This window comes from Akebia trifoliata, chromosome 10 (genome assembly GCF_017979445.1).
Source record: "Akebia trifoliata isolate Shusen 1 chromosome 10, ASM1797944v1, whole genome shotgun sequence".
Lineage (NCBI taxonomy): Eukaryota > Viridiplantae > Streptophyta > Magnoliopsida > Ranunculales > Lardizabalaceae > Akebia > Akebia trifoliata.
The window spans coordinates 7,841,735-7,864,780 of record NC_141384.1 but is presented as its reverse complement, the minus strand read 5'-3'; the positions used below and the strand labels follow the sequence as shown (position 1 = coordinate 7,864,780).

The following is a 23,046-nucleotide window of genomic DNA, read 5'->3' as shown; positions in this document are numbered from 1 at the left end:
CTATCCGTCTCAGCAATAGTCGTTTTAAAAGGAGTGATTTTTGATTTGCGACTGTCCACAGGTGTCGAGAAAAACGACTGTCTTAGGCAATCATTTTTTCTGAATTTTTAATAAAAAAAAAAGAATCTGGATTTATAATTTTAAAAAATGGGATTAGCTTTGCATTCATAGCTTTTTCTTTTGTAGGTAAAAAGCTTTATTAATGGGAGGATGAAAATGCATTTAACACTAAAACAAGGCATATTAGCCATTTCAAATAAGGTTCCATCTAAACAAAATATCCTCAAAATTCTCTAAACAATTTATACTAAAAGAAAACCAATCCCAGAACAACCTAGCAATCACTAGTTAACGAGCTGTCATCCACTGACATATCAGCGCCAAGCTCTGGTAAACTTGAGGTGACAGTATTGTAATAGACTGATTCTGCTGCTTCTGTAATGGCTGTTGTGCTATTGTTGTTGCCTGGTCTTTGAAACATAAATTATATGAGAGTTCCCAATACCACCATCACCGCTATCACTTTGTAGCTTCTGAAATGATGAAGATCCACTCAACGTGCCCCTGTTGTGACTGAGAGTCAGCTTGTAGAGGCTATTGTTGTTGTTGCTGTTGTTGTTACTGCTGAAGTTGTGAAGGTGTTACAGCTTTTGAGCCGGGATATCTCAATCTCTTTTTCTACCCCGAAAACGGCTTCCTTGAAATTCAAGACGAGATTATAAATCTCATCCTCACCATCCATTGCTCTATTTCTGGAACCTCTCCCTTCGTTCATGCCCATGCCGCCCATGCCACCCATACCGCCCATGCCCTCGAATAATGACTCAAAGAGATTGAAGGGATTGTTGAAATCCTATTATAAGAAAGAATGTTTTATATCATTAAGTATATGCTGAGGGTATTTAAAAACTGAGAGAACAGACAATAAGCTTTGAAAAGTGGTGATAAATTTTTCCTCACTGAAAAGGAACTCACCCCCATGTCCCCATTCCGGCACCTTTAACCCCAGCCTCTCCGTACTTAAGATATAAGGGTCGTTTCTCATCATCCGACAAGATCTGCAGAACATGTTACATGTAAGTAGACCAAGTACGTGCAATCCATGTCTTGTAGACCCAACATGGCTCTACCAAGAATTATTAAGAACAATAATCTTTAAACTAGACCATTTACCTCATAGGCATTACTGATCTCCTTGAATTTTTGTTCTGCCCAGCTTCTCTGTAACATAGAATAAAATGAGCCCCCATGAATAGAAGTATTTAAGTAACTCAAAACTGACATACCTGGAGAGAAAATATTGACAAATCAGAGATGCAGAGACAGAGAGTAGAATATTATTCCATAAATTTAGAAGGAATAATCTTTAGCAAAACAGAATACATAGTCCTCTGTATATGATGCTTGCACATATACAACTGATACAAGGCTTTGAGGACCAGTCTCCTATGTTCTGTCCAAACTTGCTAAGAGCGAGGCGGGGCATCATTCCACTTGTGTGGCCCTCATCACGACTAGTAAATGACAATGACAGCTTATGGTATGATTGAAGTTCCATGCTATCTAATGGAAGGTTACAACTATAGATTAAGGCTTAAACCTTGAGACCAGAACCTTTTTTTATTTTTGAAAAAAACAAAATAATGGATGCAAGTAAGACCATAATGTATTCTCTTTTAAATATTAAATATAAATATGCAAATGTTTTTCTCCTACTCAGATGTTGTCCTCATCATCTCTAACTTTTACCTGTTCTGCATATTTTACAGATTTTTCCGTGGTATTTTTTTGTTTGGCAAGTGTCAGAATTCACTGTTGACTCGTAATAGTGACTTGATGTGGGGGCTGTCATCGAATTGACATTAAGGCTAAAACCAAGGAATTAAATTTCTGTTTTTGTGTTTATTTAGGGTAGTTTGAAAATGAAAATATTTTGTAGAAATTTTTGTGAAATTTATGCTTCCTATAAATCAATTGAGGCTTAAGCCTGGAGGTAAGAACTTACACCTGCCTCAATACATAAGCCTCACGTGCCGGTGGGACTTTCTTAACTAACGGATGCAATTAAGACCATAAGACATTCTTTCTTAAATATGAAATACGCAAATGTTATTCTCCTACTTAGCAATAGTCCTCACTATATCCAAGTCTCAACAGTTCTGTATTTTGCAGACTAGGCAAGCTCGGAATTGACTACACTGCGAGCCTATATTGGATTGTAGTAGTCTTTGTCTAAAGTAAAGGAAGAAGACTGCTTCTTCTATTTTGTTCCGATAGGGCAAGGTAACAAGTATATTGGAGATGAGAACATGGCAAGAAACAAAACTGATAGTCCACAACAAAAAGGAGGAAAACAGACTATGTAATACCAAAGAAAAAGGAATAACAATGAATGACTGACACCGTTGTTGTGAAAGTGAAGGAGACTAAGTTCAGGTGGTTTGCTCTATGCCCAGATATGGAGGTCTCCGCTTTGAACATATATACAATAACTACAATACTCGGGTAATTTGGATGCTAGAAGAAGAATACAAATGAGGGTATAAAAAAATGTACATAATAACAATCTCAATTTCAAGAATTAAAAGGCCAAAGCTTGTAGCTCACAGGGAATAAAAATCGAGAGCTAGGATACTTAGATGAGAGCCCAAAGTTTATTGATCACATGACTAACTGAAAGACATTCATAGTAAGAATTGTGTCGATTGGTTTCTACATTAATTTGGATGAGAAGGTTAGTGATAGAATCTTACATGCACTTTTCAAACAACGCGATTATTTACCTCTCTAAGAATAATGCAAGAAAGATCTATGGAAGAAAGCTAACAGCAGTGACCCAGCTTTGCAATGTTGGGGTTACCAGATGTCAAATTGCTTATCTTTATGCACAACATAATGCAAATCCAACATGCAGTAATATCTTTTAAAAGAAATAAAATCCAACATACAACAATACAACAAAATAAAATTTCCGCACAAACAAGTCATCTATTTTATTTCCTCTATGTATCACAAAATCAATCATGGCTACAAGGAAACAAATGCAGTACCTGAAACCCGACAATAAAAAGAGAACCATTAACAGAAAACTGGGATACATAAGCTCGGCTATCCATCTTGCCCACCTGCCACGGACCATTGATAAGCAAATATCTATTGAAAACATGACAACAATCTACCAAAATAGAGTATACCTTCTCATCCAAATTACCTATGGACAATATAATTAGACTAAGTTAAAATAAATCACATATCCTATAGTCTGCCAAAATAGAAACGGAAAAGCAGTAGTTTAGTATTTTTCAAAATAAAAGGGGAAAAGCAAGTAACAATCTTATTAAGAAAAAAAGGCATCTTCTATGGATTGCATAGATCAAATTACTATCAGCCAACTTGTCCTTAAAGAAGTAAATAAGCCTCACGATTGTACACGTGCATGGTGGTTGGTACATGCAACCTGACAAAACAAACAAAAAAAAAAAACATCATGATTGTACACCAATGAAAGCGCCCTCGATCCGCGGCGTGCACAGATCCACTTTTGACCTTTGAGGTTTGGGAGTCGCCACCTAGTTATTACGGTCTAGGAATCGAATATAGACTCGAAACGGATAAAAACAACTAATCTACTAAAAAATACTGAGTCCGGGGATCACATTACGGGATTGGAAGGTGTTAGGCACCAACCTCGCCCGGCCAATGCCGGTCTCTACTTATTCCCAAATAAACTACATTGCTAAAAGATCTAAGTAATAAAAAAATTAAGAAATTTATACCTTTCTGAAGACAACGTTCTCGTTCCCTCAGATCTGACAGAGTAACTCCTTGTACAGTACTCCTCGCTTCGTTCTATCTCTGAATCTGATTTCTGATCTCCGAGACGAGGTATCTCTTTCTTAGATCTGGATTCTTCGGATTTGTTTATGGATTTCTGGGTGTTTTTGAAGGGCTTCTAGGTTTTTTTTCGAGCTAAAATCGAAGTATGGGTGTTAGGTAAGGAGTTGGGACTTCAAAATTAGGGTTTATGGGAGGCTAGGGAAGCTTTTTGACCTACTTCTCTTAGGGTTTATTATTTGATACCAAAATAGGGTGTAAGGATCCCTATTTATAGATTTTTTTAAGGGTTTGTTTAGATAGAATTAGTGTTTAATTATAATTCTTTTAGTTAGAATTATATTTTAAGTAGAATTGCTTTAGGTAGAGTTGTATTTTAATTAGAATTATTTTGGGTAGAGTTATATTTTAAGTAGAATTCTATTAAATAGAGTTATTATTTAATTAGAACTCTATTAGGATTTTGACTTTTGGTCTTATTTGATTGACTTTAAGATTTTGACTTTAGTCTTACTTGATTGACTTTAATATCTTGACTTTGGTATTACTTGATTGACTTTAATTTTGACTTTAGTCTTACTTGATTGACTTTAATATATTGACTTCAGTCTTACTTGATTGACTTTAATTTTTTGGAGAACCCCCCTCTATTATATCTTTAATTCTTTGGACCCCCAAATGGAGGGGTCCTTGAATAAATATCTTGACAACCCTCAACAATTTTGCCTGAGAGGCTGATTCATCGATTTTTTTAGTTTAAAATTTTAAATTAATTTTATTGATGTTTCAATTTAATTATTTAATGTTTTATTTATTAATTTCAAAAATTTTAATTATAAAAATTATAAAATTACCGTTTTACCCTCGGAGAGGACTTTTTGTGTTTCAAGTCGGTTTTTGATGTTCTAAGATGTTTTAGAATCAATTTTTCGTAAGGAATTCAATGAAAATATTGGTTTGTGTCATTTATGAAATTTTTTATGCGGAATGGTCGTGAACTTTATGAGGGGCATTTTCGTAATTTTATCAAATTTTGTAAAAATTGGCGAAATAATTTATTTGATTTCGATTTGTTGTTTTATGTGTTTTAATGAGTTTTTCTAAGCGTAACGTAGGCTCTAGGGTTGTTTTGATGTTAGGGGTATTTTGGTAATTTGATCATTTTTTAGTGATTTTTATCGTGAAGCTTTTTTTGTTGGAAGATGATGATTTCTATGTTTCTAGGGTCGTATTTTCCTAACGTAGCATGATTTCTACAGTTTTGTCAGTTCGAGATACCTCATCCAAATTTCTGAAACATATCTAATAACAAAATAAAACATTGGAATAAACATCCATCATTGGGAAACGTTGCGATTGGGTTGACGAGTTGATTAATCAGGCGAATGCAAAAATGAGGTGTCTATAACCAAGAAATGCATCGTAACATTTAAGATGCCACACTATGCTATAAAAGAAAGATTGGTCTATAAATTAATTCAATCATAAACAGGTCTCGCTCAATCAAGCAAATTGATAACTACCGAATTCCTGTGTAAAAAGGACCACCTAAAAAACTGACACAATGTATAGAACTAGACATTTCACATAGATCATCTAAGAGAGTAAACATGGGAGATCTTAAACTTAAGAGATCAGCACAATAGCTCCAATGTGAAAATAATGCAGGATGTGTCTTAAAACCCCAAAACTCCAATCAATAATCTTAAAGAACTCTAGAAAGTAGTAGCCCTTAACAAGTGGGTAAACATGGTTCAATATATGGTACTATCTTGGTTGGTTAGGCTAGAATATTCTGCAAAGTATCAAAAATACCAAGTAGTAGCCCTTAACAACTTTAGAAAAACAACAAGAAACAATCCAAAGGTTTTTTTGAAATTCCTATCTAAACTATTAAAAAAATAATAATAATAATGCTAAGCATTTTTCAAGAGAAAAATTATTTATTTCTTTAAGAAAATTTATTTTATTTCTTCAAGAATAGAACTTGTTTGTAAACAAAATCTACTAAACTGTTTTAAAAGTAAATGAGATCGGAAGTTAGATTTTCAAAGAAGACCTACAAAAGAGTCGATCAGATTCAATCTTTAATTAGAGAAAATAAAAGAAGAATATGTGAAATATAAACCAAGTAATGTAGCTTATATGGGGAAACAAAAATATTAGAAATGGGCTCACCTGTCCATAACCAATTAGACCCCATCAGATAGCCTATTCTTTACAAATTTTACTGAAAAAAGAAAATAACGTTTAGATACTCAAACTAACACTTCAATCACACAAGCAACAGACCTGATATGAAACAAACGAAATCACACATCGAAAGAGAAAATATTAAGATAAAGCATCAAACTTCAAATATCTCCAAGAGAAACTCATTAAGAATCTTTACGAAAAATACTGTAAATTTGAGCTTTGTATTCAAAATTTAGACCTTGGATCTATTTGATATGAAATTCAGTAAATAAACAACAAAAACAAACATATTAAATCAACAACTAAAGATAAGTTGTGAATTTTAGCTCAAACTCTCGATTTTCTTACAAGAACTTCATCTAATCAACATGAACTTCACAAAAACATCAAGAAAAGATGAAATAAGTCTACAATCAAACAAAAGCTTTGAATCCAAACTCAAAATATTTGCCTTTGTTAGTAAATTTCATCCAACTGATCTGGACCTCTGGAAGATAAACAAGAAGAACATGTTTGTCCCAAAGAATCCAAAACAAATTTCACAGAGAGATAGAGGCCTTCTTCGTCCCATTCGTTTCTAAGAGGAGATCAAACTAAGAGATCGTGATGGAAATGAGATAAAAAGAGGGACCAAAAGATGAAGATCGAAGAATGAGAGAAATATCGAAGGAGATTGAGACGGAGAATGAGAGAGAGATGGAGATCTAGAGAGGGAGATCGACACGCATGGAGAGAGAGAGAGAGAGAGGGAGGAAATCGTGACCTAGGGTTCTGTTGTAAACGTGTGATCTCTGTTTATTAAAAAACCTAAAACAATTCAATTGCTTTAGTTGAGGTAAGGTTAAACATATAGTGGGTTTGAGATTTAATTTGATGGTTAAAATACGCATAAAATCACACAAATGTTTTGAAGGCTAAGATCTCACAGAGAACGATTACTATAGACATCTTAGATTAAATTGGAACAAAAAACGACTGTTAAAATCTATCGCATTTAATGACATGCTTGAACAGTCGTTTTTAGCGATATATCAGTGTTGTTTTCCACTCAATATGGCGTAGTGAACCTTCAAGGACTTAGAGAGAGAATATCTTGATTTAGAGAGAGAGAGAGGGTGGGTGGTTGAAGAGTTTGGAGAGAAAAAAACTTCTATAAGAGTCATAAATGAATCAAATGGTGACTCCCTTTCTTGTAACCTAATTTCTATCATTGCTGAGGGTGGTAGAGGTTTTCTCTCCTTGAGATTGTAGTTGGTGTGGGTCTGCCTTAACCTTGGTAACCTTTCAAAAATAAAAGTAAATGAATCAAATGTTTTTAGTGGTTTTAAGGATTTTTGAACCCATGGGCTCTCTCTTAAAACAATGGGTGAACTAAGAGCTTATTTTAAGGCAAATATGGTTGTAGGGTTGGTTGGTACTCTCTCTCTCTATCTCTCTCTCTCTCTCTCTCATCTAGGTCAACTTAGTAATTAAAACACTTTGACTTCTCCATTGATGTACAATCTAGAATTGATCAAGAGTTTGGGAACATCCAATCCCTCTATTCTTAGGGTTATGGTACATCAAAGAGATGGCACAATGTGTAGTGGGCCCGGAATAAACTTGCTAAATAAAATACTCAAGTATCTTATCTTCTACTCTTATGATTTTTTATCAACAATAAAGATAGATGTCTTGTTTGTTCAAGAAAACTTATCAAACCAAGGTTGTTGAAGTTCTTCGAGTATAGATGAAAACCTGGATTGAAAAGTTGTTTTAAAAACAAGTTTTTGGGATGGGATGGGATTGGTAACCAACTTACTCCAAGAATCTGGTTGACTAGGATGAGTCAAATCACCCCAAACTGTTCAAATGGATTTGAAATATATATCTTTTATATTGAACTATATTTTTCTTAAAAATATATCTTTTATATTAGACAATAAATATTTTTTTTCCCTTTTTGCAACTACTTAAGAAATTACAACCACCTCTAAGAAAACATATGAGAAAACCATGGTGCAAAGCCGTTAGATCTTGACTATTTGGACGGTTCAGATCGATTTTCTTATGAGAAAATTGCTTTACAGCTATGAAGTAATTTGTATGATTTAATGAAAAAGTAAATTGCCATCACCTCCCTTATCAAATATTTTTTATTAACAATTAATCGCAACCATCATACCATATGAAACTCAGTTCTTAAATAAACAAAAGTCCAAAACTCTCTGTCACTTTTCTTTCTCATCCTCCATACACCTTAAGGAATTGCAGAAATTTCTATGTTTCTTTATGTTGGGTTGGGTTCACCTCATGTGGGCCACTCAAGGGAAATAAGGGCAAAAACCCATTCAACTTGAAAATTAAAAAGAAAAAAGGTAGCAACTGATTCTTTAGTTGGGGGCTACTTTTTTTTGGGTTAGAAAATGGAGAAAAGAAAATATCAAGAGGGAGAAAAAAGAGAAAAAAATGGGTGATTTTTTTAGAAAGTTAAGACAAGAAGATTAAAAGGCAAACTTTGTCTGATTTGACTCAAATTTGAAGTGGAGAATCCTTACAATAACCTCTATAATTCTACCAGTCGATTTTTTTTAGATTAGCTTTTCTTTTCATCTTATTGAGAGATTCTCTTGATGAGACCTAAATTTTTCCCTTTATGTTTTGGTGGAATCCATATTTATTAGATGATGTTTATTGTATTGTTGAATCAAGAATAAGTATTCTTGATGTTGATTGTAATCTTGTGAGTTTCTATATTGATCTAGAGAGAACTTTGTTGTAACTCATTATTGTTGATAGTGGAAGATTTGGGTGTGGACTATTGCGACAAGTACTGTGATTTTTTACCTTCTCTTTGAAGGGTTTTCCACGTTAACAATCTTGTGTTGCTTGTAGTTGTTTATTTTGCTCAGTTGGATTATCTTGCACTTGGATTGACATTATTGGGTATGATTGTGGTGTTAATATTGGTTGGATATTTTTAGTTTATTTTTGTCACTCAAAGAAGGAAAATGTTTAATTTTTGTTGTGATTATATTACACATTGCATGGTGATTTTTCCAACAATTGGTATCAGAGCAAAGGTTCTTTGGAGTTAATTTCTTGAGTGTTAAAAATGAAAGGGACAAATGGTATGATCAGATTAAATTCAACCAATTATTCCACTTGAAAGTGCATGATGGAATATTTGTTTTATTGCAATGATTTGTACAAGCCAATTAAATTGGGTGATGTAAAATTGTTGGTTACATTAGACGGTGGGTTGATCCAAATGTGTTTGAGGAAATTTGTGATGAAACTAAAGCTAATGTTTTGTGAAAAAACTAGAAAACCTCTTTGAAAAGAAAATTGCAAGAATAAGACTGCTTTGATTAAAAGACTTGTGAACTTGAAATATAAAGATGAAAGTAGCATGGTTGAGCATACAAGTTAGTTTTAGAGCATAATAAACAAGTTGGTAGCCATGAAGATGAAATCCAAGTATCTTTACTTCTTAGTTTGTTGCTTAAGAGTTGGGAAAATTTAGTGGTAACAGTTAGTAATTCGGCACCAAATGGCAAACTAACCATGGATTTGATTAAAGACAGTTTGTTAAATGAAGATGTTAGAAGAAAAGAAATGGGTGAGTTTTCTTCTAAGGTGCTCATTACAAAAAAAGAAAATAGACATGGAAGAAGCCAAAGTAAGAAACTACGTGCAAATTTTAGAAGAGATGGTTCTAAGGGGAGATTTAAGTCTAGATTGAGAAGAAACATTACTTGCTTTCACTACAACAAGCAAGGGCATATGAAGAGAAATTGTATATTTTGGAAAAAGGAACAAAGTGAAGTCAAGAATAATGAAAAAGAAACAAACATTGCCACTCATGATGGAGATATAGTGATTGTTTACGATGATGGTTGTGTTAATCTTGTCTACCAGTATAGTAATTGGGTAGTTGATTCAGGTGCTTCATTCCATGTAACCTCCCATAGTGAATTTTTCACATCCTACATCAGTAGTGCATTTAAGATTGTGGGTATTGGTGATATCTACTTAGAGACCAACATCAGCAACAAGTTAATTCTTAGAAATGTCAGACATGTTCTAGATATTTGTCTCAACTTCATTTCGCTGGAAAAACTTGATGATGAGGATTTTACTAGTCATTTAGGTGAAGGTAAATAAAAGTTCACTAAGGGCTCTCTAGTGGTTGCCAAGGGACAAAAACTAAATACTTTTTATGTCATGCAAGCTACACTTTACAAATGAGAGATGAATGCTATTCAAAAAGAGGTGAATGTTAATATTTGACACAAATGACTTGGCCATATTAGCGATAAGGGACTTCAAACTCTTGCTAAGAAGAAATTTGTGCCTCAGTTGCAAGGTATGAGATCTCTGAAGACTTGTAATCATTGCATAATTGGAAAGACACATAGAGTTGCATTTCATACACATCCTCAAACTAAAAGGCCAAATGTTATTGATCTAGTTCATATGGATGTTTGTACTATGCAAACCAAAACTCTTAGCGGTGCTCTTTATTTTGTGATTTTTATTAATGACCATTCTAGAAAAGTTTGGACTTTTACTTTGAAATCCAAAGACTAGGTACTAGAGATTTTCAAGTATTTTCATGCTCAGGTTGAAAGAGAAACTGGAAAATAGTTAAGGTGTGTTCGAGTCGATAATGGGGGTGAATACAGAGGTCTTTTTGAGAATTTTTGCAAGAGTCAGGGTATCAGGCTTGAGAAGACTGTCATAAAGACCTCTCAGCATAATAACGTAGCTAAAAAAATGAATATAACCATTGAAGAAAGGGTTAGGTGTATGTTGTCACATGCCAAGCTACCTAAGTCCTTTAAGGGGGAGGCTATGAGAACTGCAGTTGACTTAATTAACCTTTCTCTATTAGTTTCTTTAAATGGTGATGAACCTAATAGAGTATGGAAAGGGAAAGATATCTCTTATGATCATTTGAGAGTTTTTGGCTATAGGGTATTTGCTTACATTCCTAAATATGAGAGGTTTAAACTTGATGGTAAAGCAAAGCTGTGTATTTTCTTGGGGTATGGTCATGAAGAGTTTGGGTATAGGTAGTAGGATCCGGTAAATAAGAAAATTGTTAGAAGCCGAGATGTTGTGTTTCTTGAAGATCAAGTTGGGGAAGATATTGAAAAGGCTGAGAAGTTTAATTCCTCTAGTAACATTTCTTTTGATCTAACACCTTTTGCTCCACCTCCAGTACATGTTGATTATGGGGAAAGTGGTCAAGATGACCATGGTGGTAATGTTGATGAGAATGATCAAATTGATGAAGAAGTTGAGCCAGCTAATTAGATTGAGCAAGAACAGCCACAACCAGTTGTTGAAACTGAATTAAGAAGATCTATAAGAGAGTGTCAGCCATCTACTAGATATCCTTCTCATGAGTATGTGATGCTCACTAACAGAGGAGAGCCAAAAACTTACCAAGAAGCTATCTTGCTTGAGAAGAAGAAAGAGTGGTTGAAATCCATACAAGAAGAGATGAGTTCCTTACATGAGAACCATACTTATGACTTGGTAAAATTACCTCAAAGCAAGAAAGCTTTAAAAAATAAATGAGTTTACAAGTTAAATACTGAAAATTATAGCTCACAAAGATACAAGGCTCGGTTGGCACAAGAATTGAACCTATCATCGTCCTCGTGAACTTTGAATAATCAATTACGTAGGAGTATCTGTAGTGAAGTCGAAAGCCCTAGGTTTTTAATCCATAAGAATCTATTCTTTCTTATTTCATTGTTATTTCAATTTGCAATTCTACAATTCTCGATTCATCAAATAGTAATTTAAGTGATTATTTTTGTTACTTAGTAACTTAATCCTCGTGGGAATGATATCTTATATTATTACTTGAAACAATTAGTGTACTTGCTAGCATAAATCATACGCATCAAGTTTTTGACGCCGCTGCCGGGGATTAAAGATTACTAATATTAATACCAATTGCTTTTATTGTTAATTTGATTTTTATTTATTCTTATTTTATTCATTTTTCTCTTTTCAGGTTTTTCTTAGTGTATGAGACGGACAAGTAGCTTGGATTTAGTGCCAATCGACTTTGATATCAATAAGACACTTAGAAGGCTAAATAGGGAGCGCAAGCAAAGAGCTAAACAATGAGTTTTAGCAATGGCGGAAGAAGAGAATAATGGTAGTGGTGGAGATGCAGTTCTGAATAGAGCACTAAATGATTACTCTATTCCTAATGTGGGCGTCTCTAGTATTCGAAGGCCACCTATTCAAGCAAACAATTTTGAGATCAAGCCTACCATCATTCAGATGATACAATCTTCGGTTCAGTTTAGGGGGTTGGCTAATGATGATCCAAATCTGCATATTGCAAATTTCTTGAAAATTTGTGATACATTCAAGCACAATGGGGTGATTGATGATGCCATAAGACTGTGTTTGTTTCCGTTCTCATTGAACAACAAGGCTAAGGCATGGTTGACCTCGCTACCTTCAGGAACCATTACTATATGAGATGGGTTGGTTAATGCCTTTCTGACTAAGTACTTTCCACCAACGAAATCTGCGAAGATGAGGAACGATATAACCAATTTTCTGTAGCAAGATCAAGAATCTCTCTATGAAGCTTGGGAGAGGTTTAAAGATCTCTTAAGGAAGTGCCCGCACCATGGACTACCGTTATAGATGCAAGTGCAAACGTTTTATAATGGTTTGCTCTCAAACACTCAAACCATGGTGGATACAGCAAGTGGGGGAGCATTCTTCAACAAGACACCGAAGGAAGGATATGAACTTATTGAAGTCATAGCTGGTAACAACTTCCTGAAATCTGATAGGAATGCACAAAAAAGGACAGCCGGAGTTCATGACATTGATGCTTTTACTAATTTGGCTGCTCAAGTTGCTATTTTAAATAATAATTTAAAAAAAAATGAATATTACTGCAGTTTCTAATGTAGTTTGTGATAATTGTGCAGGGAATCATCCTACTTTGGAGTGTCAAGGCCCATATGAAGCAAAAAATTTCGAACAAGTAAATTATGTGACTAACAATCAAAGACAATACAATCCTAACTCCAATTACTACAATCAAGGGTGGAGGAACCATCCTAACTTCTCATGGATTAACAATGTGAATATGCAAAAACCGCCTCCTTTTTTTCAATCTCAAGAGAATAAACCAACCATGGAAGATGTCTTCACCCAATTCATGCAAAAGACTAATGCATTTATTGATGATACCCAAGCCAATTTCAGAAATCAAGGTGCAAGTATTCGCAACCTTGAACATCAAGTTGGGGAGATTTCCAAGCTATTGACGGAAAGAGCTCAAGGAGCATTCCCAAGTAATACTGAGAAGAATCCCAAGGAGCATGTGAAAGCTATAACTCATAGAAGTGGGAAGGAGTTAGAACAATCAAAGGGAGGTAGCAAGCAAGCAAATGAGGATGAAACTCTTCTTCTTAAAGATCAAGATGCTACCGCTCCTATTCAACAACCTATTCCACAACCATCTTCTAATCCCATTCATTTTCCTCAAATATTGCGAAAGTAAAATTTAGATAAGCAATTTTCTAAATTTATTGATATTTTTAAAAGTTTACATATTAATTTTCCTTTTGTAGATATATTGGAGCAAATGCCGAAATATGATAAGTTCTTGAAGGAGATTTTATCAAACAAGAGAAAATTGGTAGATAATGAGAAGGTTATGCTCACGGAAGAATGTAGTGCTATTCTTCAAAGAAAGCTTCCCCAAAAACTAAAAGATCCAGGGAGTTTTACTATTCCTTGTACTAGTGGTGATTTTGATAGAGTTTTATGTGATTTTGGTGCAAGTATTAATTTGATGCATCTCTCTATTTTCAGGAAACTTGGTTTAGGAGAGGTGAAGCCTACTACGGTATCCTTGCAGCTTGCAGATAGATTTATCAAGCATCCTAGAGGCATTATTGATGATGTTTTGGTAAAAGTGGACAAATTTATATTTTCTACTGATTTTATCGTTTTGGATATGGAAGAAGACAAGGATGTTCCACTCATATTGGGAAGACCTTTCCTCGCTACAGGTAGAACTCTCATAGATGTTCATCAAGGTAAGTTGATTTTAAGGGTTCAAGATGAACAAGTAACTTTTAATGTTTTTGAGGCTATGAAATTTCCTTCCAATGTTGATGCATGTTTTACAATAAGTGTTTTGGATAGGGTAGTGTAGACACCCCATTTTTACACTCGCCTGATTAATCAACTTGTCAACCCAATTTCAACGGTTCCCAATGATGGATGTTTATTTCAATGCTTTATTTTGTTACCAGATATGTTTCAGAAATTCGGATGAGGTATCTCGAACTGACAAAACTGTAGAAACCACGCTACACTAAGAAAATATAACCCCAGAAGATTAGAAATTATCATTTTTCAGACAAAAAGAAGCTTTACGATAAAAATCACTAAAAGATGACCAAATTACCAAAATATCCCTAGAGCCTACATTACGCTTAGAAAAATCCTTTCGAACACATAAAATAACAAATTGAAATCAAATAAATCATTTCGCCAATTTTCACAGAATTTGATAAAATTATGAAAATACTCCTTATAAAGTTTACGACCATTTCACACAAAAAATTTCATAAATGATACAAACCAACATTTTCACAAAATTCCTTACGAAAAATCGATTCTAAAACATCCTTGAACATTGAAAAACGACTTAAAATGCAAAAAGTCATCTCCGAGGGCAAAACGATAATTTCACAATTTTTATAATTAAAATTTTCAAAATTAATAAATAAAATATTAAATAATTAAAGTGAAACATTAATAAAATTAATTTAAAATTTTAAACTAAAAAAATCGATCAATCAGGCTCTCAGGCAAAATTGTTGAGGGTTCGCAAGATATTTCTTCAAGGACCCCTCCATTTGGGGGTCCAAAGAATTAAAGATCTAATGGAGGGGGGTTCTCCAAAAAATTAAAGTCAATCAAGAAAGACTAAAGTCAAGGTATTAAAGTCAATCAAGTAAGACAAAAGTCAAAATTAAAGTCAATTAAGTAAGACTAAAGTCAATATATTAAAAGTCAATCACGTAAGACTAAAGTCAAGATATTAAAGTCAATCAAATAAGACCAAAAGTCAAAACCCTAATAGAGTTCTAATTAAATAATAACTCTATTTAATAGAGTTCTAACTAAAATATAACTCTAGCTAAAACAATTCTAATTAAAATACAATTCTACATAAATAATTCTAACTAAAATACAACTCTAAATAAAAGAATTCTAATTAAACACTCTTAAAAAAATCTATAAATAGGGGTCCTCAACACTCTATTTTCGTATCAAATCAAAAATCCTAAGAGAAGTAGGTCATGAAGCTTCCCTAACCTCCCATAAACCCTAATTTTGAAGTCCCAACTCCTTACCTAACACACATACTTCGATTTTAGCTTGAAAAATACCTAGAAGCCCTTCAAAAACACTCCAAAATCCATAAATAAATTCGAAGAAAGCTCACAGATCCAAGTAGAAGATACCTCAACTTGGAGATTCGAAATCAGATCCGACAACAGAATGAAGTGATGAATACTGTACAATAAGATATTCTACCAGATCTGAGGGAACAAGACCGTTGTCTTCAAAAAAGTATTTATTTTTATTTTTTTTATTACTTAGGTTTTTTAGCAATGTAGTTTATTTGGGAATTATTAGAGACCGGCGTTTGCCGGGCGGGGTTGGTGCCTAACACCTTCCAACCCCATAATTTAATCCCCGAACTCAGTTATTTTTGGTAGATTAGTTATTTTTATCCGTTTAGAGTCAGTATTTGGTTCCTAGACCGTAATAACTAGGTGATGACTCACAAACCTCGAGAGTCAAAAGTGGATACGCATACCCCGCGGATCGAGGACGCTTTCAGGTAGTAACTGAAAATTTTAATGAATCTTTTCCTCCCTTATCTTTGGAAAATTACATATTAAATGGTAGAACTTTAGGAACTCTAAGTGATGACAAAGATATAATTGAATGTGTGAATAATCTTAATGCTTTGCCATTTTGTGAGTTTCCAAAAAGGCTTAAATTTAAAGAGTTAGGAGCTGTGCATGTTAATGAACCATCATCTAAAAAGGAACCTCCTAAACTTGAACTTAAATAATTGCCATCACATCTTAGGTATGCTTTCTTAGAAGAGTCTTATTATTATCCTGTTATTATTAACTCTTCTTTGAATGATTTGGAGGAGGAAAAGTTATTGAGGGTTTTAAGGGAGCATATTAAAGCTATTGGATGGACTATTGATGATATCAAGGGAATTAGCCCATCTATTTGTATGCACAAGATTTTGATGGAAGAGAGCTACAAGCCATTGATGCAACCTCAAAAAAGATTAAATCCTTCCATGCAAAAAGTGGTGAAAAAGGAAGCTGTGAAGCTTATGGATGCAGGTATAATTTATCCAATCTCGGATAGTTCATGGGTAAGTCCGGTCCAAGTGGTTCCTAAGAAAGGTGGTATGACCGTAGTGAAGAATGACAACAATGAGCTTATACCCACAAGAACGGTGATCGGATGGAAAGTTTGTATAGATTACCGGAAACTCAATGATGCCACAAGAAAGGATCACTTTCCTTTGCCCTTCATTGACCAAATGGTGGAGAGACTTTCCGGGCATGACTATTATTGTTTCTTAGATGGATATTCGGGCTATAATCAAATTCCAATAGCACCGGAGGATCAAGAAAAGACCACTTTTACATGTCTATATGGAACCTTTACTTATAGAAGAATGCCATTCGGATTGTGCAACGCCCCTGCTACTTTTCAACTTTGCATGATGTCAATTTTTTTCGATATGGTTGAAAAATACATTGAAGTGTTCATGGATGATTTTTCTGTCTTTGGTTCTTCTTTTGATAATTGTCTTTCTAATCTCTCTTTGGTTTTGCAGCGATATGTTGACACAAACTTGGTCTTGAATTGGGAAAATTTTCATTTTATGGTAAAATAAGGAATTGTGTTGGGACATCGAATTTCTGTTAAAGGAATTGAGGTGGACCGAGCAAAAATTGATGTAATTGAGAAGCTTCCACCGCCTATCAATGTTAAGGGAGTTAGAAGTTTTCTTGGACATGCAGGATTTTACAGGAGATTTATTAAAGATTTTTCTAAAATTGCTAAACCTCTTTGTGAATTATTGATAAAAGATGCAGTTTTTTGATTTTTTTCAAAGAATGTTTAGATACTTTTGAAACTCTTAAAGTGAAATTGATATCTTCTCCTGTTATTGCTACACCCGATTGTGAATTGCCATTTACTTTGATGTGTGATGCTAGTGAATATGCTATAGGTACTGTTTTAGGGTAACAAAAAGATAAGGTCTTTCATGTGATTTACTATGCTAGCAAAGTTTTAAATGAGGCTCAATTAAATTATGCAACTACCGAAAAAGAACTTTTAGCAGTTGTTTATGCTTTTGACAAATTTCGGTCTTATTTAATAGGTTCTAAAGTGATTGTCTACATCGATCATTCGGCTTTGAGGTATTTATTTGCTAAAAAAGATGTAAAGTCAAGGTTGCTAAGATGGATTTTACTTTTGCAGGAATTTGACTTGGAAATCAAGGTCAAGAAAGGAATCGAAAATGTAGTTGCAGATCATCTTTCTAGGATGGACCATGTGCAGTCAAATAAAGAAGTTGATGGGGATATTAATGAGAAATTTCCGGATGAGCAATTGTTTGCAGTTGGAGAAGCCCCATGGTATGCTAATTTTGTCAACTATTTGGCTAGGGGGATTGTGCCTACTAAACTCACCCACCAATAAAGGAAGAAGTTCTTTTCAGATATTAAGTATTTCATATGGGATGATCCATTCCTTTACAAGATATGTGGTGATCGTATAACTAGAAGATGTGTGCCGGAAGAGGAGATGGAGAGTATTCTTCAACATTGTCATTCTCGCGAAGTTGGAAGACACTTTAGAGCAACCAAGACAGCAGCAAAAATTTTACAATCAGGATTTTATTGGTCTATTCTTTTTAAAGATTCATATAATTTTGTTGTCAATTGTGATAAATGTCAAAGGGTTGGGAATATATTTAGGAAAAATGAGATGCCTCTAAAAAATATTTTGGAAATTGAGTTGTTTGATGTTTGGGGTATTGATTTTATGGGTCCTTTTCCATCTTCTTTTTCTAATCATTTTATTTTGGTTGCTATAGATTGCGTGTCCAAATGGGTTGAAGCTGTAGCATTGCCAAAGAATGATGTTCGGGTGGTGGTGATATTTTTGAAGAAGTATATTTTTGCAAGATTTGGAACATCAAGAGTTATCATAAGTGATGGAGGATCACACTTCAGTAACAAACAATTTGATTAACTTCTAGCAAATTTGGAGTGACACATAGGGTGGCTACACCTTATCATCCACAGACAAGTGGTCAAGTTGAGGTATCCAACCGTGAGCTAAAGAGGATTCTAGAGAAGACAGTCAATTCTTCAAGGAAGGATTGGTCAAGCAAATTAGATGATGCTCTATGGGCCTACCGGACAGCGTTCAAGACACCTATTGGAATGTCTCCATATCAATTGGTTTATGGTAAATTTTCTCATCTCCCAGTTGAGTTGGAACATAGATTATATTGGGCTGTTAAATTCTTGAATTTCAATTTATAGGCTGCAAGGGAGAAGAGACTGTTACAGCTAAATGAGATGGAAGAGTTCCGAAATGATGCTTATGAGAATGCTAGGATCTATAAGGAAAAGACGAAGAGATAGCATGATAGGCACATTCACAAACGGGAATTCAAAGAAGGACAACAAGTTCTCCTCTTCAATTCAAGACTTAAAATTTTTTCGGGAAAATTAAGATCACGGTGGTTCGGTCCTTTCATTGTCAACAAGATCTTACCATCGGGGGCAATAGAAGTCAAGCATTCTTCAAAAGGGATTTTTACAGTAAACGGACATCGATTAAAGCACTACTTTGGAGGGAACTTTAATACTGAGCGGGTGTCCATTTTTCTCTTAATTCCGAAGTGAAGATACAAGAAACTCTAGCTGAAGACTTAAATTTTAGCGCTTCTCGGGAGGCAACCCGATTTATTTCCAAAAATTAAATTTCAAGAATTTAGGATTTCATTAGTTTATTTCATTTTATTTTAGTTTTAGTTGTTATTTTATTTTATTAGGTAGTTGAGGATTTGTTTTATGTTATTTGTTTGATTTTAATTATGTTTGTTTTATTTTTTAGGTGAATAAAGGATTTCGGTGCTGTCCAGTCAATTCCGCCGCAGCGATGGGTACATGTGCGCCGCGGCAGTTTCTCAAATCAGAAAAGAGGCCAAGCCCCAAATTGAAGAATTAGGGCAAAAGTCGCGGTGGAAATGACTTACCTGCTGCGGCGCGAGTCGCGAAATTGAAATTTTAAGGGGTTAAACCCGTCATTTGGTTCAAATCTCTCACATTCTCTCCGCCTATTTATCTCATTTTCTCCAAAAACCTCTCATTTTCCTTCACCTCTTCATCTTCCTCAACCTCCTACCTCTCCTAACTCTATTTAAATCCACAAAATTTCTTTCATTTGTTCATATCACTCTCACTATTCTTGTTTCTTCTCAGAAAAATGAAAGATTGCTACTAAGTTTGGGGGAAAGAAGGTGATTGCATTGAAGTTTAGATTCGATATTTGAAGAAGAGGTTTGAGGTTTGCAAAAGTGGTAAGGGTTTTCTTCTTTCTTGATTGAAATTCTGTGTTTGGTTGATTTCTGATTAGAAGAATTTTATTTGGGTTATAATGGCTTCGTCAAGTACTTCTAAGAAGAGGAAATCTAGGGTTGTTTATAATAAAAAGAAATTTGTTAGTGAAGATGCACATAATAGGTTCTATGAATCGATAACTGGTAGAAATCCCATAGTAGAAAGGGGATTAACTGTCACAGTTGTAGGATATCCTCGTATTAGGGGGATTATAGAAGAGAGGAAATGGGAAACGTTTTGTGAACAACCTGAGCCTGTAATAGTACTAGTTGTGAGAGAATTCTATGCCAATGCTCCTAAACATAACAATAGAAAGGTGTTTGTTAGAGGAAAATAGGTCGATTTTAGTGGGGAGGCTATCAACAAAATTTTCAATTTACCTGATATTACAAAAGATGATTATAATAGATTCAATGGGAGACAAATAGATTATCAAGAGATATTGCAAGAGATTGTTGTACCAGGTACCCAATGGACGCTAACAGAAGAAAAACCTATGACATTTTCGAGCATTAGGCTCACTAGGGACTGTAAGGCTTGGTACTATTTTCTGACGGCTAGAATGATGCTAGTAAAGCATTTTAGTGATATTAATAAGGAAAGGGCAATTCTCTTGTACTGCATTGTGACTGAAAAATCTATTGATGTGGGGAAATTCATATCTTCTCATATTATACAGTGTTATAAGCACACTTCCATGTCATTATTTTATCCTTCCTTGATCACTGCTTTGTGTGTTGCTGCTGGGGTCCAATTTGGGGCAGATGAGGAGACTTTAACTCTTATGACTGCACTTTCTGATAGTAAAGTGCAAGGTATGAAAGGGATTGACAGAATGGCACCAGTTGTTCAGAGTCAACATGAAAGACCACAGTCTTCCAGATCTCTCACTATGGCTGAGCGGATGGAGAGGTTGGAAGAAAGGGTTAATCAGCAAGGTGATCAGCTCCAGCAGTATACAGAGTATCAGTATGCCTGTAACAACACTCTTGAGCTGATGATGAGGCAATTAGCAGTGGGGATAGTAGTGGACATGTCACAGTTTCCTAACATGCCAGTTTATCCAGGAAAGTCACATGGAGAGGGACTAGAGTCTTCTCGGGCAGAGGACTTAGATGGAGATGAGGGTGATGAAGCAGCTGAGGAGGAGGAGATGTAGTGTTTATGTTTATTTTGTTTTACTTTTCTGTTTATTTTTCTATTTTAGGTTTTAGTTTTATTTTCTGGATTTATTAGTTATGTTTTGTTTTATTTTGGATATTTGAACTAAGTATCAGTTTTCTTTGTGTGAGTTAACGACTTAACATTGGTTGCAAGTTTGATTTTTTTTTTCTTTTTCTTTTTAGGAGACTGCTTGAAAAGAAATGAGAAAATGTCGTTGTACCTGAGATAAATCGAGAAAGGAGTTATTCTATCCCCTAATTTCCTTACTTTAGTTTGTTTGCTTTTGGTCATTGAGAGCAATGACAATACTTAAGTTTGGGGGGGAGAAAATAATTTGATTCTTTTATTCTTTGAGTTGTTAGCTACATTAAAGTCATATTATCATTCTTTTCATTCTTCTATTTTTCATTTTTTTTTATTATTCTTTTCTATTCTTTTTTTTGCATTAAAATTTTCAACTTTTGAGCATTTCTTTTGTTTTCGAGTCAATTCATAAAGTCAATGATGATAACTTGATTACTGTGATATGTGGCTGTTGAGTTGGAATTCGATATTACTTAGACTTTGAGGATAGCTTAGACATTTGTTTTGTTTGAATTGGATATTCAATGTTGGTCTAGTATGGTAATTTTTAATAATGATCATGTTTTGCTACTTAGAGACATTTTATTTAGACATTTGTGAATGAAAAATAGGCCTCAACAAATTTTAGAACTTGGCTGATTGTCGCTTGAGGCGAAATCCTAGACTTTCATGTTGCTTAGGAAATGATTTAGGCTATCTTTGGACCGTTTGAGCTTTTCTTGCCTACCTTAATTATTTTTATCCGCTAGTTACCTATTCGAGCCATTTATTTAATTTTTAGCCTTAATTTTCTTTCTTTAAACTTATTTTCCTACCTGGTTTTGAGCCTAAACACTTATCCTTACCTTTAATGAGAATATTCACTTGTGTGTGATTTATTGAGATTAAAGAGAAAAAAATCTATTGTAAAGGGCGAAAAGGATAGAAAAAAAATGTTGTTGACCCCAGTGATAATAAAAGATAAGTTAGGGGGTCTTGAAGAAAAATGAAGGAGGAATACAAGTTTGAAGAAAAGTGTTCTACATTTATTTATTTTGCAAGTAAAAAAAAAAAAAAAAGAATTTGATGGTAGTAGTGGTGAAAGTGTGCGAAAGTGTTATAGCACAAAAGAAAGAAAAAAAGTATGAAAAGTGAAGTTGTGATGTTGATGTTAGTATTCTTAAGCTCTTTAGAATGTTACAACTTGTTCGATTGTGAGTATTCTCATTCTTTGAATTATCCTATCCATTCTTTTTGAGTCAATACCTAAACCTGACATTACAAGCTTAATTAAGACCTTTTGATCAGGGGTGGCATGATGAGTTTATATTAGTGGAGAGTGATAAGAAAGCCAAGCTTATGAGATTTGATGTTTCATTACTATTTAGAGGTCAAATTTGTTTGCATTGTTTTTATAAAATTATCCGGGTAGTAGAATTGATTGTTTTAGAGATTGCTTACTTGGATTTTTCAGAGGATTGATGATTTGAATGGGATGAAAGTTTGGGTGATTTTTCTAGCTTTTGTAATGTCCAATAAATTCTTGATGCCTTATGTTATCAGTGATTTTTGAGACTCTATTATGAATTGTGCTTGTTAAATGAAACTTGTTCTTGAAAGTTGAAGAATCTGAAGTTAGTTTTGATTAAGTTTATTCTAGGTTAAGTTTATTTCTATTTTTGCTCGAGGATTAACAAATGTTAAGTTTGGGGGAATTTGATAAGTCGGTTTGTAAGAACTTATTCTATGTAATTTTACTTGACATATTACTAATTTGAGAGTGATTTTATTTAGTAATTGTTCTTTTTATTGTTTTAGGTAATAAATGGCCAAGAATACGAAAATGAAGCAATTCAGGGTGAAATCGGAAGAAAAGATGAAGTTTCGGAGAATGGAGTACAAGAGGTAGAGGCCCCCGCAGCAGTGGATACAAGTCCACCACGGCGCTCGTATTTAAATCAACAAAGGCCCCAAGACAGAAGCTAGTCGCCGCAACGGTGGGTACATGCCTGCCGCAGCGCGATTCCTTTTCTGCACTTTGCCTTGTGTTGTT

The 23,046-nt window shown here is 34.3% G+C and overlaps 1 protein-coding gene, 1 non-coding gene and 1 pseudogene across 25 annotated transcripts; 1 reads left to right on the top strand and 2 right to left on the bottom strand.

Annotated features, from left to right (window-relative positions):
• Window positions 1-221: 221 nt before the first annotated feature.
• On the bottom strand, window positions 222-7,310 carry LOC147393045 (chaperone protein dnaJ A7A, chloroplastic-like). Of its 24 annotated transcripts, none has more exons than XM_086456632.1 (6): window positions 6,013-7,239; window positions 3,777-5,136; window positions 3,423-3,457; window positions 3,195-3,211; window positions 3,051-3,125; window positions 222-853 (listed from the first exon to the last, which is right to left on the bottom strand). In XM_086456632.1, the coding sequence occupies exons 3-6, from the start codon at window positions 3,436-3,438 to the stop codon at window positions 581-583; spliced, it is 381 nt and encodes a 126-aa protein (XP_086312758.1). In that variant the 5' UTR covers window positions 3,439-3,457; window positions 3,777-5,136; window positions 6,013-7,239; the 3' UTR covers window positions 222-580. The 24 variants fall into 24 exon arrangements, 5 of the variants coding, with proteins under 5 accessions (XP_086312758.1, XP_086312756.1, XP_086312754.1 ...); XR_015182321.1 differs by lacking the exons at window positions 222-853; window positions 3,195-3,211 and adding exons at window positions 930-1,058; window positions 3,212-3,262 and having other exon boundaries at window positions 1,174-3,125; window positions 6,013-7,301; XM_086456630.1 differs by having other exon boundaries at window positions 3,423-5,136; window positions 6,013-7,240.
• A 5,266-nt stretch (window positions 7,311-12,576) lies between these two features.
• LOC147393044 (small nucleolar RNA R71) lies at window positions 12,577-12,683 on the bottom strand. Its single transcript, XR_015182464.1, has one exon. It is a non-coding gene; the product is annotated as a small nucleolar RNA R71 (small nucleolar RNA).
• A 965-nt stretch (window positions 12,684-13,648) lies between these two features.
• On the top strand, window positions 13,649-18,785 carry LOC147393043 (uncharacterized; annotated as a pseudogene).
• The last annotated feature ends 4,261 nt before the right edge of the window (window positions 18,786-23,046 follow it).

Bases quoted from the DNA above. Each gene is read 5' to 3' on its own strand.
- LOC147393045 (XM_086456628.1), bottom strand. From the start codon at position 6,037: ATGGGGTCTAATTGGTTATGGACAG. The intron at 3,212-6,012 runs GTGAGCCCATTT...TATTGTCCATAG, and splicing joins GTCTAATTGGTTATGGACAG to GTAATTTGGATGAGAAGGTA. The intron at 854-3,050 runs GTACTGCATTTG...TTCTTATAATAG, and splicing joins TTTTTATTGTCGGGTTTCAG to GATTTCAACAATCCCTTCAA.